A 16,977-nucleotide genomic window follows, 5' to 3' on the forward strand; every position below is an offset into this window, starting at 1 on the left:
GGACTCTGGGCTCTCCTACGTGCAAGGCTCTGCTCAAATGCTTGAGCCGTGCTCCTGGCTCCCTAGACCAAAGTTTTTATGGGGCATACACCATGATTTCTTGGTCTTTTTAACTTCCATCGTATATAGACCCTTATAAAATGCATCTTAAAGGGAGATAATGGGATGACTCAAAATTTGTTCAAGTGATGAAGTTCACCTGTTTGGGGCTATGGAAGGATGAGAAGCTCCTGCATCTGCGTGCCTTTCTTTTTTGTGGGGGAGATGTAATTTTAATAAAAAACAGTTTGTGTATAGTTTTAATTAAAGTTTCTGCTGCAACATAAAAATCTAAAATGATATCCCCTTATTCAAATTGTGAATGAGGACAGTAATCCAATAAATCTTTTATAGTGAGGCAGAACTTCCTCTTCAATGTTTTAATTATGAAAATTTTCAAACTATTCTGTTTGAAAATATTTCTATTTCTGTTTGAAAGAATTTTAGATGACACCCAGATACTCTTTGCCACAGTTGTAATTAATATTTTACTATACTTTCTTTAGTGCATTATTCCATATCTTTATTAAGTTATCACATTGTTTTTGATGCATTGCAATATAATTTGCAGTACTCAATACTTTTCACAAATAGAGTGTAGCTCTTTTTCTCCCCCCACACTGTACTTAAACATCATGGCTTACAAAGTTGTTCATGATGATTTGTCACAGACATTCAGTATCCCAACACCAACCCTACCACCACTCACACCTTCCCTTCTCTATTGTCCCCATTTTTCCCACCACCCCTTAAGCCTGCCACTTTAGCAGGCCCACAATAATTGATATTACGTTGATTGTTACCACAGACTTGCTTGTCTACTCTAAAGGGATGTGCCCTACTGAGGCAGAGTAAAAATGGGTGCAATAAGGAGACTTTTTCTTAGTTTTTGTTTTGGGGCCACAGCCAGAGTGAACAGGGCGTACTCTTGCTGTGTGCTCAGGGAGCACTCCTGGTGCTAGGGATTGGACCAGGGTTGGCCTCACTTAAGGCAACTCTTGTCTTATTTCTGCTGCCTTGGCTGTTAATGTCTTTTCTAATCTGTCTTCTGTTCTTTCTTACTGTTTTATATTTTCTAAAAAAGCACCCAACAGGTTAACACTTTGCTTTTTGAGTTCCTTCTCTTTGTCATCTTCCTTGTTGCTTTCTTACAGCCAAAGTTCTTTCCATTTCAAGGGAAGGAAACTATTTTATAATTTCATATTTTTAAATCTAATTTTAAAAATTCATCTGGTTGGGCCAGAGTGATAGTAGAGTGAGCCGGGTGCTTGTTTTGCCTGTGATTGATCTGGGCTCCATCTTACGCACTTGCTGTGGTCCCGAGCCCACCAGGGGTGATTCCTGAGCGTAGAGCCAGGTTACCTCTGAGTCTGACCCTAAAACCAAAATAAATAAATAAAGTCCACCTGGAATTTTGTTTTAATGTATTGGGGAATCTATTTACTCAGTGACAAAACAATTACTTTCAGATTCTTGAGCAAATACTATTTCATGCCCTACTGCTAAAATCACAAAATAAGTATGTATTCTTGGAGTATAGTATTTTGGGTTTAATTCTCAATATAAGATACATTGCCCTGCTGCCTTGGATTATCTGATGTTCTTCAAGGACCAGTAATAATCTAGAGATCTTAAGTTTTGTAGACCTGTCTACTGCAAAGATATAAATCCCAAGTATTCAGTAATAGTGTTTACTTGATGACTTCTTTCAGCATAAAACTGTCTTTTACAGAACCATATACATTAACTTACATAGACGAATTATTAAGTAGAATGTTCTTTAAATAGAGAAATGTTTTAAAAATGCTTTTTTCCCTCCCCTTTATGTTTAGAATTAGGCTTAACTTGAGATATATTTTTTGAAAAATATTTGTTCTGGACTGATCTTAAGTGATGATATTACTTTTTATTAGAAATTCTGCTGTAAGACTGAATCAAATTTTAAATGTTAGTGCTATCATAATTTTTAGGTTGAAGTTCCATTGACTTTTTCCTGCTCTTTCAGACTTGCCTTAATGTTTTCGATCAGTGGAGGGCATGGGTCTTCTTAAGCCTGATTTTTGGCTAGCTGGGCTGGTGGTTCCGTGGAGAGCCTAAGGATGCGATACTGCGTGGGTTGTGTGATGCCAGTGTCAATAGGATGCTTGGAGCTCAGGAACACAAGTGCTTCACCAGCCAGTGCTCAAGGGACCTTCAGGGCCATCTGGTGAGCTGGTGACCACGTGGGTTCCAGGGCATGAAAGGCTCGTACCTAACCCCGATATGACCCACCCTGACTCTTGTCTTAGTGTTTTGTGGGATAAATCATGTAGTGTTGAATAAGTTCACTTGTAATTTAAATTTCTGCATTTCATCTGAATCAGTGTGACTAACTAACATTGAAAAGTAAAGCGTAGTTGTTTATGTTTTGTCATTTTGTATGAGGACATTTGTGTGCCTTTGGTTAAGGTCTTCAGTGAGGGAAGACCCTGAGTCTTCTTTTTTCCATTTGAGCTTCTTAAGCTCCACTGAACTTTCTCCAGACTCTTGAACAAAAACAAACAAACAACAAACCCAAAACAAAACATGTATCTGCTGTTTTCCAAACTCTCACCTGCCTGAAACTAGAAACTTAGTATGTTCAGATAAAATTTTTGTTAAGTTCTTTGTGTCTAAATGTTTTCTGACTATAACAGTAAAATGGAATGTATTCAGTAATAAGCCCTTAAACTCGAAGACCAAATAAATTTCGGTAATGAGGACCCAGTAGATTCAGATTGTGCTGGACTTCTTGTACTGTATGAACCCCAATTCCTGAGGATTTATTGATTAAGCTCTTAAACATTAGTGGGGCTAAATGAAATGATTGGGCATAGATAACGTGTATCTTAAAGGGACAAATAGCCTCAGAGCTGGAAGGCGGTTCCCATGGCCACTAGGTGGCTTCAGATATCTACAAAGAAAGGGTAAACCCATAGGCACTAAAAGGCTATTTTTTAGTTTAATCAAGGCGATTAATTTCATATAGAAAGGATTCCTTTCCTGAGCTCGATTGACAGAGCTAATCCATAATACTCAGAAAGCTTTGAGGGTCATCTAGCATTGCTTTATTTTATTTTTAAATTAAATTTTATTTCTATGATTATCTTTCCTCCTCCTTCTTTTTTGGAAGACTTCTCCAAATTAACTCAGTGTGATAGCACCCGAGTCGCAGCTAAGGCTCAAGTATCTTTCATTCTTTTGTCCTTTCATTGTTTAATCAGTGCTAGCAATACAGTAAGGAAAGAAATCTGGTGGTGAAGTCCTACCACTGGATTATGTGGCACCAGCTGTGCCTAAGCCTGCAGAAAGTGTGTGTACAAACTTCCTGTGCAGACAAGTGGTATTGTAGGTGCTGGTGACCACCGTATAGGAGGGATTGACTGAACGAGGGACAACTACTCCCAACTAGTTGAATTATTTGTTGATTTATTTATTTATTTTGGGGGGGGGGCACACTCAGTGAGGCTCAGGAGTTACCTGGCTCTGCACTCAAGAATTACACCTAATGGTACTCGGGAACCACATGGGATGCTGTGTATTGAAGCTAGGTAAATGCCTTATCCACTCTGCCCCATCAACTAAGTTATTTATTTATTCTTTTTTCTTATGAATGAACTGATCACCTGGCCAAGATCTAGAGCACGGGAGTATTTGAGACTCTAATTTACTCCCAGTAAGGCCTGCCTGTTCCTCTTACCGCACGTAGTTCAGATGAGCAGCAACACTTTCTAAGTTCTTTTCTCTTTTAAAGATTCTGTTATTAAAACAACTTTAGCATTTAAAAAAAAACAGACAAAATTAAAGGTCACTGGAAGGCAAACAAAAATTTAACAGTGATATTTGTTCTGAAATGCACAGGGAACCCAGTGGTGCTAGGTATTAAGTTGGGATGAGCTCTGACCCTCTGTGCTGTCTCCCTGACCTGAGAGACTTTTCTAAAAACTACGTTCTTATGGCATGTCCTGAAAACTTAGATTTTATTCATGTATTTATTTGGGCGCGGAACCACACCTCGCAGTGCTCAGGGTTCCCTCCTGGCTCTGTGCTCAGGAGTACTTGGTGGTGCTCCAGGAACTATGATTGAACTGGGCTTAGTTGCATTACAAGGGAAGTGTTTCAACTCTTCTACTACCTCTGTGAGTCCTGAAAACTTCACGTTAAATTTGGAAATGATACTGTAAGTCATCTTCATTGTGTATTGGTTTTTCTCCTTTCAGTTTGGTTTTTAGAGTGGGGGGAAGGCTGACTCCCAAGCAGTGCTCAATGGGTGCTGGGCCACTCTTACTGACACTAGGTAACTTTGTATGGGCTCTGCGAGACTGAGATCCTCAGCGTGACTCAGTCCCTTGGTGTGACCCAGACCCTCAGTGTGACTCAGTCCCTCGGTGTGACTCAGTCCCTGTGTGACTCAGACACTCAGTGTGACTCAGTCCCTCAGTGTGACTCAGTCCCTCGGTGTTACCTAGACCCTCAGTGTGACCTAGACACTCAGTGTGACTCAGTCCCTCAGTGTGACTCAGACACTCAGTGCGACTCAGTTCCTAGGTGTGACTCAGTTCCTCAGTGTGAGTCAGTCCCTCAGTGTAACTCAGTCCGTACTCAGTCCCTCAGTGTAACTCAGTCCCTCAATGTGACTCAGTTCCTCAGTGTGACTCAGACCCTCAGTGTGATTCAATACCTCAGTGTGACTCAGTCCCTCGGTGTAACTCAGTCCCTCAGTGTGACTCAGTTCCTCAGTGTGACTCAGACCCTCAGTGTGACTCAATCCCTCAGTGTGACTCAGTTCCTCAGTGTGACTCAGTCCCTCAGTGTGATTCAATCCCCCAATGTGACTCAGTTCCTCTGTGTGAGTCAGTCCCTCCGTGTGACCCAGCCCCTCAATGTGATGCTGATACTCAGTGACACTCAGTCCCTCGGTGTGACTCAGTCCATCAGTCCATCGGTGTGACTCAGACCCTCGGTGTAACTCAGGCACTCAGTGTGACTCAGTCCCTCAGTGTAACTCAGACCCTCAGTGTGACTCAGTTCCTCAGTGTGACTCAGACCCTCAGTGTGATTCAATACCTCAGTGTGACTCAGTCCCTCGGTGTAACTCAGTCCCTCAGTGTGACTCAGTTCCTCAGTGTGACTCAGACCCTCAGTGTGACTCAATCCCTCAGTGTGACTCAGTTCCTCAGTGTGACTCAGTCCCTCAGTGTGATTCAATCCCCCAATGTGACTCAGTTCCTCTGTGTGAGTCAGTTCCTCCGTGTGACCCAGCCCCTCAATGTGATGCTGATACTCAGTGACACTCAGTCCCTTGGTGTGACTCAGTCCATCAGTCCATCGGTGTAACTCAGGCACTCAGTGTGACTCAGTCCCTCAGTGTAACTCAGACCTTCAGTGTGACTCAGTCCCTCAGTGTGATTCAATCACCCAATGTGACTCAGTTCCTCTGTGTGAGTCAGTCCCTCCGGGTGACCCAGACCCTCAATGTGACGCTGATACTCAGTGACACTCAGTCCCTCGGTGTGACTCAGTCCCTCAGTGTGACTCAGTTCCTCAGTGTGACTCAGACCCTCAGTGTGACTCAATCCCTCAGTGTGACTCAGTCCCTCAGTGTGATTCAATCCCCCAATGTGACTCAGTTCCTCTGTGTGAGTCAGTCGCTCCGTGTGACCCAGACCCTCAATGTGACGCTGATACTCAGTGACACTCAGTCCCTCGGTGTGACTCAGGCACTCAGTGTGACTCAGTCCCTCAGTGTAACTCAGACCCTCAGTGTGACTCAAATCCTTAGTGTGACTCTGTCCTTCAGAGTGACTCAGTTTCTCAGTGTGACAATCCCTGGTGTGACTCAGTCCCTCAGTATGAATCAATCCCTCAGTGTGGCAGTCCCTCCATTTGACTCAGTTGACTCAGTCCCTTGGTGTGACTCAGTACCTCAGTGTGACTCAGACACTCAGTGTGACTCATACCCTCAGTATGACTCAGTCCCTCGGTGTCATTCAGATCCTCAGTGTGACTCAGTCCCTTGGTGTTACTCAATCCCTCATTGTGACTCATTTCCTCAGTGTGACTCAGACCCTCAATTTGACTCAGTCCCTCAATGTAACTCAGTCTCTCGGTGTGACTCAGTCCCTCAGTGTGACTCAGTCTTTCAGTGTGACTCAGATCCTCAGTGTTATTCAATCCCTCGGTGTGACTCAGTCTCTCGTTTTGTCTCAGTCCCTTAGTGTGACTCAATCCCTCAGTGTGACTCAGTCCCTCGGTGTGACTCAGTTCCTCAGTGTGACTCAGACATTCAGTGCGACTCAGACACTTAGTGTGACTCAGTTCTTTGGTGTGACTCAATACCTTGGTGTGACTCAGACCCTCAGTGTTACTTTGTCCCTCAGTGTGACTCAGACACTCTGTGTGACTCAGATCCTCTGTGTGACTCAGATCCTCAGTGTGACCCAGACCCTCAGTGCGACTCAGACCCTTGGTATGACTCAGACCCTCAGTGTAACTCAGTCCCTCAGTGCGAGTCAGACAGTGTGACTCAGTTCCTCTCAGTGTTACTCAGACCCTCAGGTTTAGAAAGGTGACACAGTGCTCTTGGTCCCTGTGTTGCCTGGCCATTCTCCGGGACTGATAAAGTGTTGGTGAAGAGCCTCCCAAATACCAGGCGCATACTCCAGCCCCCTGTGATCTGTCTAGCTCCTCTCATTCCTGCTTTGGGGAATCAAGGGCTCCTAATTAGGAGCTGTCAGCTACTCCATGAGGTACCAGCCCAGCTCCTTAGGACTGACTGTCCAGTGCTCTAGGATGATGCCATTGGGTGATGCTCTGGGTTCTAGGAGGTGCTGAGGGTTGGACTCAGCCTAGCATATGCCTGGCATGTGTCTCAGACCCCTGAGCCATCTCTTCACCCTGTGGATTTTAATTTTCAAAATTTTAACTCTCAAAATTAAAGTAACACAACAATGGTATACATTTTAAGTGCACATCATTGACAGTCACTGCATGGATAAAACCAGGTGTCCTATGGCACGTTTCCAGAGTAAAGCAGAAGTAAGCAGGCCTCAGAGCATGGATCAGGGAAAGGCAGTATGGAGAGGAAACCCAGATCACTCAGGATGAGGAGGAAGATGAGAAGTGGGGACAGTCTGTCAAAGAGTGAGCACAGAGAGACCTGCTTGGTGTGTGAAGGAAGTGAGGTATGGGAGGACAAGTGAGTCCCAGAAATAGAGAAAAGGAGGAGGGAAGGGCTGGACTCATCTTTCTCCTCAGGCCTAGAAAAGGTTTCTTTCCCATTCCCTTGAATTTTCCTCTTTGTTCCTGTTCCTCACTTTGGTTTTCAGCCAACCAGCAGCCAATTTCCTGAGCCATGGTATCCCCACAGATGCTGTCCAGGTGGTCAGTAAGAATTTGCCATGTCAGGTGGGGCCGGAGAGTGAGTGTGGTACAAGTGGGGAGAGTGCTTGCTTTGCTTGGGTTCTATCTCTGGCACCCTGTGTGGTCCCCCAAGACCTGTGAAGTGGTTGCTGCAGGAGGATTGCATGATCTTTGCTTGAAAAGCCCTTAGAGCAGGGTTTGCTGCTTAGTTAGATCCCCAAATGTGACAGTTATTAATCAGGGATATTGGTCTATAATTTTCTTTCTTAGTGGTGTCTTTGTTTGCTTTTGGTATTAGGGAGATGTGTGCTTCATAGAAACTGTTTGGGAGAGTTCCTGTTTTTTCAATTTCCTGGAAAAGCTTGAGGAGAACTGGCAACAGGTCTTCTTTAAATGTTTGGAAGAATTCGGCAGTGAATCCATCTGGGCCTGGGCTTTTGTTTTTGGGAAGATTTTTGATTACAGTTTCAATTTCCTTAATATTAATGGGTCTATTCAGGTATTCCAAGTCTTCTCTGTTCAGTCTTGAGAGATTGTAGGAATCAAGGAATTCACCCATTTCTTTTAGGTTCTCTTGTTTTGTGGCATATAGACCTTCAAAGTAGTCTCTAATGATCTTTTGAGTCTCACTGGTTTCTGTTATGATGTCCCCCTTTTCATTTCTGATTCGATTTATTAGGGTTCTCTCTCTTTCTTTCTTTGTGAGTCTTGCTAGCGGTTTATCGATCTTATTTATTTTCTCAAAGAACCAGCTCTTTGTTTCATTGATCTTTCGGATTGTGTTTTTGGTTTCTATATTGTTAATTTCTGCTCTAATTTTTATTATTTCTTTCCTTTGGTCTGGTTTGGGTTCCTTTTTCTGGTCCTTTTCTAAGGTCTTGAGCCATGAAGTCAAGCTATCTATGTGGGCCCTTTCTTCCTTCCCGAGGAATGCTTGGAGAACTATAAATTTTCCCCTTAATACGTCTTTAGCTGCGTCCCATATGTTTTGGTAGCTTGTGTCTTCATTCTCATTTGTTTCTAAGTATCTTTTGATTTCTTCCTTGATTTCCTTCCTGACCCACTCATTGTTCAACATTGAGTTGTTTAATTTCCAGGTGTTTGATTTGGTTCTCCGTGTCTGTGTGTGGTTAGCTTCTATCTTCAGTGCATCGTGGTCTTCAAAGATGGTTGATACAATTTCTGTTTTTCCAATTCTATTGAGGTATGTTCTGGGGCCCAGTGCAAGGTCTATTTTAGAAAATGTTCCATGTGCATTGGAAAAGAATGTGTATTCTTTCTTTTTGGGGTGTAAAGCCCTGTACAGGTCTATTAGGCCTCTCTCTTCCATTTCTTCTTTCAGAGTCAGTGTTTCCTTAGTGAGTTTTGTTCTTGTCGATCTATCCAGAGGTGATAAGGCGGCATTGAAGTCTCCGACTACTATTGTGCTGTTAGTGATGTCCTCTTTAAAGTCTGTTAGGAGTTGTTTTAAATATTTAGCTGGTCGTCATTACATATGTATACGTTTAAGAGTGTGATTACCTCCTGTTGTACATATCCCTTGATAAATAGAAAATGACCTTCACTATCCCTTCTAATCTTTTTCAACCTGAAATCTATGTTGTTGGATACTAAGATTGCCACTCCAGCTTTTTTAAGGGAGTTGTTTGCTTGCATGATTGTTTTCCATCCTTTGACTTTGAGTCTGTGTTTACTCTGTTTGTTCAGGTGTGTTTCTTGTAGGCAGCAGAATGTTGGGTTTAATTTCCGGATCCATTTTGCCACTCTGTGTCTCTTGATAGGTGCATTTAGGCCATTGACATTGAGAGAGATTATTGTCATGGGGTTTTGTGTCATCGTTCTGTGGGGTTTGTTGTTCTTATGAGGTTCCTCCTTGTCTTACAGTAGCCCCTTTAGTTCTTCTTTTAAGTTTGGTTTTGAGTCTATGAAGTTCCTGAGCTGTTGTTTATCTGAGAAATAGTGTATGGTTCCTTCGAGTTTGAGTGAGAGTTTAGCTGGATAAAGTATTCTTGGTGAGGCGTTCATTTTTTTGAGTTTTTTCACTATGTCCCACCATTGTCTTCGGGCTCGGAGGGTTTCCTCTGACAGGTCTGCTGTAAATCTGAGGGGTGCTCCTTTGTATGTGATTTCCTTCTTTGTCCCTGCTGCTTGCAGAATTGTGTCTCTATCCACAGCATCTGTCATTCTGACTATGATATGCTGTGGAGTCTTTTTATTGGGTCTCTTTTTGCTGGTACTCTTCGGACTCCTTGGATCTGGATGCCTGCCTTCTCCAGCTCTGGGAATTTCTTAGCAATGATGTCTTTGATTGTGTTTTTTTCATTGTGGTTATTACTTCCCTGTGGTTTTGGTACTCCAATGATTCTTATGTTGTTCCTCTTGAAGTCATCCCCAAGGATTCTGATTCGCTCTATAGCCATTTTGAGGTCTTTAGCCATTATTTGTTGTTGTCTGTAAGCTTTCTGCAGCTCATCTTCCAGGTCGCTGATTCTGTCTTCGGCTGTATTCATTATACTGTTGAGGGCATCTACTGAGATTTTTAATTCATCTACTGATTCCTTTATTTGTGTGACTTCCGTTTGTTGCTTTGAAATTTCTGCTCTCATTTCTTCCTGCGTTTTTTTGGTAGACCGTTCCAGTGCTTCATTCATATCCTCTTTTAATTTATTGGATGTCTGTTCCATGGTTGCTTGGAGTATGTTGACTCTCCTCAAGATTTTCTCTCTGGATTCTTTATCTGAGAGGTCGTAGATGTGAGTTGCCCCTGTTGAGTTTTCTGGAATCTTTTCTTCTCTCTCTCTTTGTGGAGGGGATTTTCGGTGCTTCTTCATGTTGTTATGGAAGTATAGAGTTGGAACTTTGTACTTGTTTATTCCTATTCCCTCTTGCTGTGGGAAGGCGGAGCTCTGTTTGTGCTGTTGCTGATGGCAGCCTTGTTCCTATTCTAGAGTTCTTCCTTATACTCAGGCGTTCTTCCTGATTCATGTGGGGGCACTAATGAAGGCTTAAGACTAAGTTCTCTTTAAGAAGGTTTTGCTAAGCTTCTCTTATTCACTGATAGTTTTTTTAAAGTAAAAGTAAGCCAGTCAGCTATTTTGCATAAGTGATTGAGATGGCTAAAGCAATTTTCAAAAAAAAGACAATACCTATTGTACTAAGTTAAAAAATAATAACTGCGGCTGCATTAGTGGCCCTGCTCCGGCAGGACGCCATGCCCCTTTGAGACCACGCCCCTTGAGATACAGGCCACGCCCCCAGTATCACCCTGGGAGGCATGGCCGGGGAGTGGCCTGATTACCTGGGGAGAGGGCCGATATTAGGGAGCCAGGCGGGAAGTCGAGGGTCGCGGGATGCGGGGCAGGTGGCTGCGTGGAAGCCAGGGGACCCAGGGAGGCGTGGCTGGGGAGTGTGACAGTTATTAAAATAATTGTTTTTTCTCTGTAATGAATTATTACAGTGAGAGTGCGTCACTGTAAACATAAATCATGTTCAAAATCTTTGAAATGACTCTCTGATGTAAGAGTTTAGCAATAGATATATAGTTATTTTCCTAATGGTATGTTTAAGCTGAATTAATAAAAAATGTAGATCGCTATGATTAAATGCTCAGAAAATTTTCATATCTTTTTGTTTTAATTCTCTCATTGTAGTGATTTAAAGGGAGTGATAGTCACTCTGAGCGATGATGGCCACTTGCAGTGTTCCTATCTGGGGACAGATCCGTCTCTGTTCCAAGCTCCCAAGGTTGAAGCTAGAGAATTGAACTACGATGAGCTTGATGTAGAGTTGAAAGAACTTCAGAAAATCATCAAAGATGTTAACAGATCACAAGGTATCTCATTGGGCACTTTTTATTATTTGATCTTAATATGCAGTGTGAAGCTTAACCTTATTCACAACATTGTGTATGTAATAGTTAATTTTCTCTCCCCCTGGCATAATAAATATTATATATTATAAATAGTGTTGCTCTTCAGCATAGAAGGTCTTTATCCTTAATTCGTCTCATAGCTTCTGAAAACTTAAGTCAAATTTAAGCTGGTGTTTCTGTTAATGAGTTTCAAAGACTGATCTATCATTTTTTCCCCTTTAAATTACAAATGGAATAAGTGCTTCTGAGGCTTTGAAAATTCAGAACATTTTCATTTGAAGTGGTCATTTATTAGCTTCTGATGTCCTTGAGAAATTTAGTTTCTTCTTTGGAAAGAAACCCTAATAGTACATGAGTTACCATTTTGTTACTAAAAATGTAGTCATTTGCAGCTTAGTAATATAATTTATATTTGTAGTTAATTAGCCGTTAAAATGGAGTGTAGCCCATGGCATGCTGACTTCTAAGGACTCAGGGTACTGATGATATTTTCAGGTACTGAATTTTGAATAACTCAGTATTATCTTACTTTGAGATTCCTATGTGTATGACTTTATTATAAGTTAAAATGAGAAACAAAACACCAAACCTGTAGTTTGAGTTGGGCATGTGAAAAGCATTACTTCAAGTTCCTTTTTTGGGGTCAGGTAAGAGTATGTTTTTAATGAGAAAAAATATGTCCTATTTTCACATAAAAGAAATGTTAAAACAAGTAAGGATAATGAAAGAACCAGAGTATCGAATGCCAACCTAAACAGCAGAGCCAATCTAAATTCTGGTTCAATCACTTTACTAGACTAAGGCATTTTTGATCCTATTACTAAGACAGATTCAGGGAAATTTGAATAGTATATTTTAAGATAATGCTAAGCTAAATTTGTCTTTTTTTTTTTTTTCGGGGCACAGCAGCAGTGCGTACGTGTTGCCTCTGTGCTTAGGGATCAATCATGATGGACATAGGGACCATAAGGGATGCTAGGGATCAAACCTGGGCCAGCCGCATTGAAGGCAAATGCCCGATCTGTTCTGGCCCGAAACGAAAATTTTTGTTCTTGGCTTTCATATGTTCTCTTAGAAAGTTTTGACAGTAGACCAGTGAACCTTAGGTCTGTTAAGTGCCTCAGATACCTAAAAACATACTCATTGTTAGCATGGTTATACCGAATAGAAAAAGGTTGAAACTGGGTGTGTCTCATTGTAACATACAGTCTTTCCTATTTCCAATACTGGTGTTTTTGGTATTAATGGAATTCTAATGCTCATCCTGTCATTTCAAAGTGTAGTTGGGGAAGAGTGGCATTTATATAAAGCATGGAGTTCCTAGTGTTTGTTCAAAATTTAATGACTTTCACTTCAAATTTTGAACCTGGAGATTTTGCCCTTTCCATAAACAGTGTATTCATTCTATTTTGATTAATGCTTAATTGTGTATAACATTTCTCGGAAAAATTTCTTACAGCTAAAAATTATTCTTTGGTGCCCACAATGATGACTTGGGTGAGAAGGGTTAGGCTGTTTTACTTGTCACTACCTTTATCTTCTGTGTATTTTGAAATAACTACTAATTAGGCTAGAGATGTGGCCAGAGTTTTTGGTGCAAAGTTCATTATTTGCATAACCTCAAATTGAAGTTAATATTTGACACTCCTGCCTCTTATGTGCCACTCTCACTTAGTTTGATTCCTAAAAAAGAAACAGAGGGAAACTTCAAAAAAGACTTTAAAAATATATTTTTTGAGATATGAAATATAGTATTCTGTGCCCCTATAAAGTAGTGGTATGTCTGTTTGCTAAAATATCTATAATTACAGAAAAGCACTAACTCATTTTTATCACAGCAGTGTATGAAACCGAACCTTTTGGTGACCTTATTATTGATTTAAGTGCCACTTCTTTTAGCATAGTGGTTTAAGTTAAAAAATGTTCAGTCTGTGGGTTATGGTCAGTACTAAAGGCTTTTAAAAAAACTTGTTTCTTAAAAGAAAGAGTTGCAGCAATATTTAAAGGCAGTTTAAAAGTACATTTTGTTGTACACCTGGTGTATATTATCTACTGTAATAAAAGTGTTTTTGAAGCTGATTTTATGTGTGTAAGTTATATGAGGAATGTTTGATGGAAGCATGAAATTATAGTAATAATTTCTGTATGGTTCATGGATTATGGTTCATGGATTTTGAAGCTTTTCATATCCAGCTCGTTAGTGTGAATCCGCCTTGTGTGAACCCTGTTTCCAGCAGTGGAATTCCTTCTGTCTGTAGACACTCACAGTGTCGGGTCACACTCCCTGCGGTGGGTGCCAAGGAATGGGTATGATGTAGGCTCATGTTTCCATGTGGCTGTATCCTCAGGAAGAGAGAGAGCATCGAGTTAGGGGTGCTTGAAGGAATTCCAGAGTAAGTCAGAGGAAGGGCAAATACTGGATTATCTCTCTTATCTGTGGTACATAGAATAACAGGATGAGGGAATGCAAAGTGTCGGGGGTGGGAGCCTAGACTGGCCTGGACCTAGAGTATGGAAATGAGAACAGGGAAAGAAAGAAATCCAGGGGAGCTGTGGTCTAGCTGTGAGCTCCGTGTTGGCATCTCAGCCACAGAGACAGCAGCATCGTAAGCCTGAGATCCAAACTACAATAAGCGAGCTTGAAAATGTGCATGGAGCGAGAAGGAGAGGGACAGACACAGAATGATCGCACTTCTTTATGGTATGTGAAAAAACACTGTAGGAGACTAACACCCAAGGACAGTAGAAAGAAGGGCCAGGAGAGCGGGGGAGGGCAGCTAGGCCAGAGAAGTTCTCTGTGACCATGATAGCTGGAAATGATCACTGTGGACAGAACTCAGAGCTAAAAGGAAGTGAGGAGATAAACATGATAAGCCTTCAGAACCTACATTACAACCTTGGTGCCCAGAAAGGGGAGGGCGAGGTGGGGGGCAAAGTGTCGGCCACAGAGGTAGGCGATGGGAGTGGGGGTGTCGGGAGTAAACCTAGGAACATTGGTGGTGGGAAATGTACACGGGTGAAGGGAAGTGTGTTGGAATGAATAAAACCCAGTAGTGAGCAACTTTGTATATCACTGTGATTCAATTAAAAAAAAAGCATGTAAAGTAGAATTATCTGGAAATATATGCAATTAAATTAAAAATAAAAGTCTGCTTGTCTGGGGCCAGAGTCATAGTGCAGTGGGTAGGGCACTGGCCTTGTCCACAGCTAACTCGGGTCCCATCCCCGGCTCCCTTAGGCTTCCCCAAGCACAGGCAGGTCCAGGAGTGAGCCCTGAGCACAGCCTGGTGTTGCCACCAAAGAAACTAGTTAAATGTGCCTGTCAAGGAGGCAGGCCAGTGGTGGTGAGGGAACCTGGGGACACTGGTGGTGGGATTGGTGTTGGAGCTTTGTATGCTTGAAATGGTGTCATGAACAACTCTGTCACAATGCCTTCATTAAAGGAAAAACAAGAATTAAAAATAATTCTGGGACTGGAGCAATAGTACTGCGGATAGTATACTTGTCTTTTATGCAGCCAACCTGGGTTCCATTCCTGGCCCTCATTGGTCCCCTCTGCTCTGCCAGGAGTGATTGCTGGGCACCATCAGGTGTGGCCCCCAAACAAAACAAAACAAAACCATAGTTCTGCTCCCCATTTTAAATATGCCTAGGATAACAAAATCACCATGGGCTTGGTGGCCTTATTGCAAGAGGTATTGCTTAGTGTTTGGTACGACTAACAAAACAAAACTAACAAAACTAAGTTTTAGTGATGAACACCCCAATAGAGCAATTTAAACAACAGCAAGTTTTGTTTGTTTCCCATGAAAAAAGAAGCCAGCAATGGACAGTTCGGGCTGGTTTGGCAATTCCGCTGTCACCAGGGACCCCAGTTCCTTCTCTACCAGGAATCGTCTCTTGGTCCAGGAGGCTTCTGGAACCCTGTCCTCACAGCTGCAGCTGAGTCAGCCCCTCGGGCTCTTTCTTGGAAGCCCCACCCCAGCAGCGTCTGCTCACACACATCTCAGGGCCTCTCAGTGCTGCAGAGGCGCGGGGAAGGGGAGTGTTGCAGCCAAGCACTTTGCTGCTAGGGTACAAATCAGACTTCTCTCCAACGAAGAACAGAAGGATGGATCCGGTGCAGCCTTTTTGGACGTTCAGTGCCTCATAGAAGTTTCGGTTCCACAGAGTGAGCGTGGTGGAGATGTCTGTGGCTAGTTGGCGGCCGCACTCATTTGGGAGGCAGCTAATTTCAGTGGCACCGTTGCCGCAGGTTCTTCCCAAATTTGAGCCAGCCATCACCAGTGTGGGGAGGTTTCCCAGGGTCCCGGGCCTTGTGGGTGAAGGGAATTCAGGGATGAGACGTGGCTTCCTGTCTCCCTCTAACGGGGGTGGTTGTTTGCGCAGAAGCATTTGCCTCGCTCCCTCTCAGCCATGGGCCTTTATCTTTCGTCAGCCAGGATTGACCCTCTGCTTATGCCTAAAATGGCAGATGGCTGGGGGCTGGGGTCACCAGGATTGGATTTCACTCTGGGGCCCAGGAGAGGAGATTTTGCCAGTGAAGGTGAACACAGCATCAGAAGGAGGGCTGTGCCATGAAGAAGGCAGAGGGGAGAGTGGGTGTGGGCCGGCGGCCGACCCTCTGTCCCATGTGCACGTACATATGCAGAGAGAGAGAGATGGCTCCCCGTTCATGCCCACCAGCCCTCCTGCTCAGACCTTACGACGCAACTGAAGTGTTGCTTACACTGTGGAGTTTTGCCTTGTAAAAATAATGTGTTTGTGTTGAAGAGAGTTGAAATACTGAAAGTGTCAACTCCAAATCTTAGTATTTACCTCTAGGTAACCTTTATCAAGGGGTTTTGTGTGTTCTTTAAAGGTAATTTTCATATTTATAGAATTGGTTTTAATACCTGTACACATATGTACTGCATTCTGATTTTTCTTAATAATAGGGATATCTTAGAGGTTTTTTCCTATTGTGTACACAAGTGGAAAGTGCGTAATTTATAAGTCTGGACTATTGTGCAAAATGGATAGACCATTATTTAGTTAACCATTTTTCTGCTGATAGAAATGTAAAGATTCAGGTTTCCCTGCTCCCTGTTCTTTTTAGCTCTGCTTTTCTCTCTTCCTCACCATACCCCTTTCTTCTTTCTCTCAGTAGCAGGAAACTCCTTTCTTACGTTGAAATGTTTAGTAATAGAATTGTTACATCCCAGGATCTGTCCATTTTATAATTTAATAGTCATAACCAACTTCAAACAGACTATCGTGATTGGAGAGGGAAGGGAAATTCCTGGCCCTGGCACGTCAGTAGCTTACTTCTCAGCTCACACTTGGGAGAGAGAGTTTTTCTTTATGTACTCTAGAAGCAAAGAAGTTCATCAAGCTTCCAAACTGCAATACTTCCAAACTGCAAATATATTGTTTGACAAAAAATTCTTATATTTCTTACAGTGCTATTGACTTTATGATTAATTTTTTTTTTTTTAACATTACAGGTGTTTGGCCCATGACTGAGAGGGAAGATGACTTGAAAGTGTCTGCTGTGGTGTCTCCTAACTGTGATTCAGTGCCTGTAGGTGATTCATGGTTTTCAAAGAGCTTATCGTAGTGATGGGCACTTATTTATCAGGGACAAAGTTAGTTTAAATTCTGCACCTCTAAGAATAACAAATTTTGGGCTCTCTTCCTTTCTAGAA

The 16,977-nt window shown here is 42.4% G+C and overlaps 1 protein-coding gene across 1 annotated transcript in view; it reads left to right on the forward strand.

The window, feature by feature from the left end:
- The window catches only part of BBS9 (Bardet-Biedl syndrome 9), a 546,484-nt gene that overhangs the window by 225,859 nt on the left and 303,648 nt on the right, over positions 1 to 16,977 (forward strand). Inside the window, exons 10-11 of the mRNA XM_055119377.1 lie at positions 11,070 to 11,251; positions 16,777 to 16,853. Of these exons, the coding sequence (XP_054975352.1) occupies positions 11,070 to 11,251; positions 16,777 to 16,853 (259 nt within the window). The remainder of the gene's footprint in view (positions 1 to 11,069; positions 11,252 to 16,776; positions 16,854 to 16,977) is intronic.

Source organism: Sorex araneus, chromosome 1, assembly GCF_027595985.1.
Source record: "Sorex araneus isolate mSorAra2 chromosome 1, mSorAra2.pri, whole genome shotgun sequence".
NCBI classification, from domain to species: Eukaryota; Metazoa; Chordata; class Mammalia; order Eulipotyphla; family Soricidae; genus Sorex; species Sorex araneus.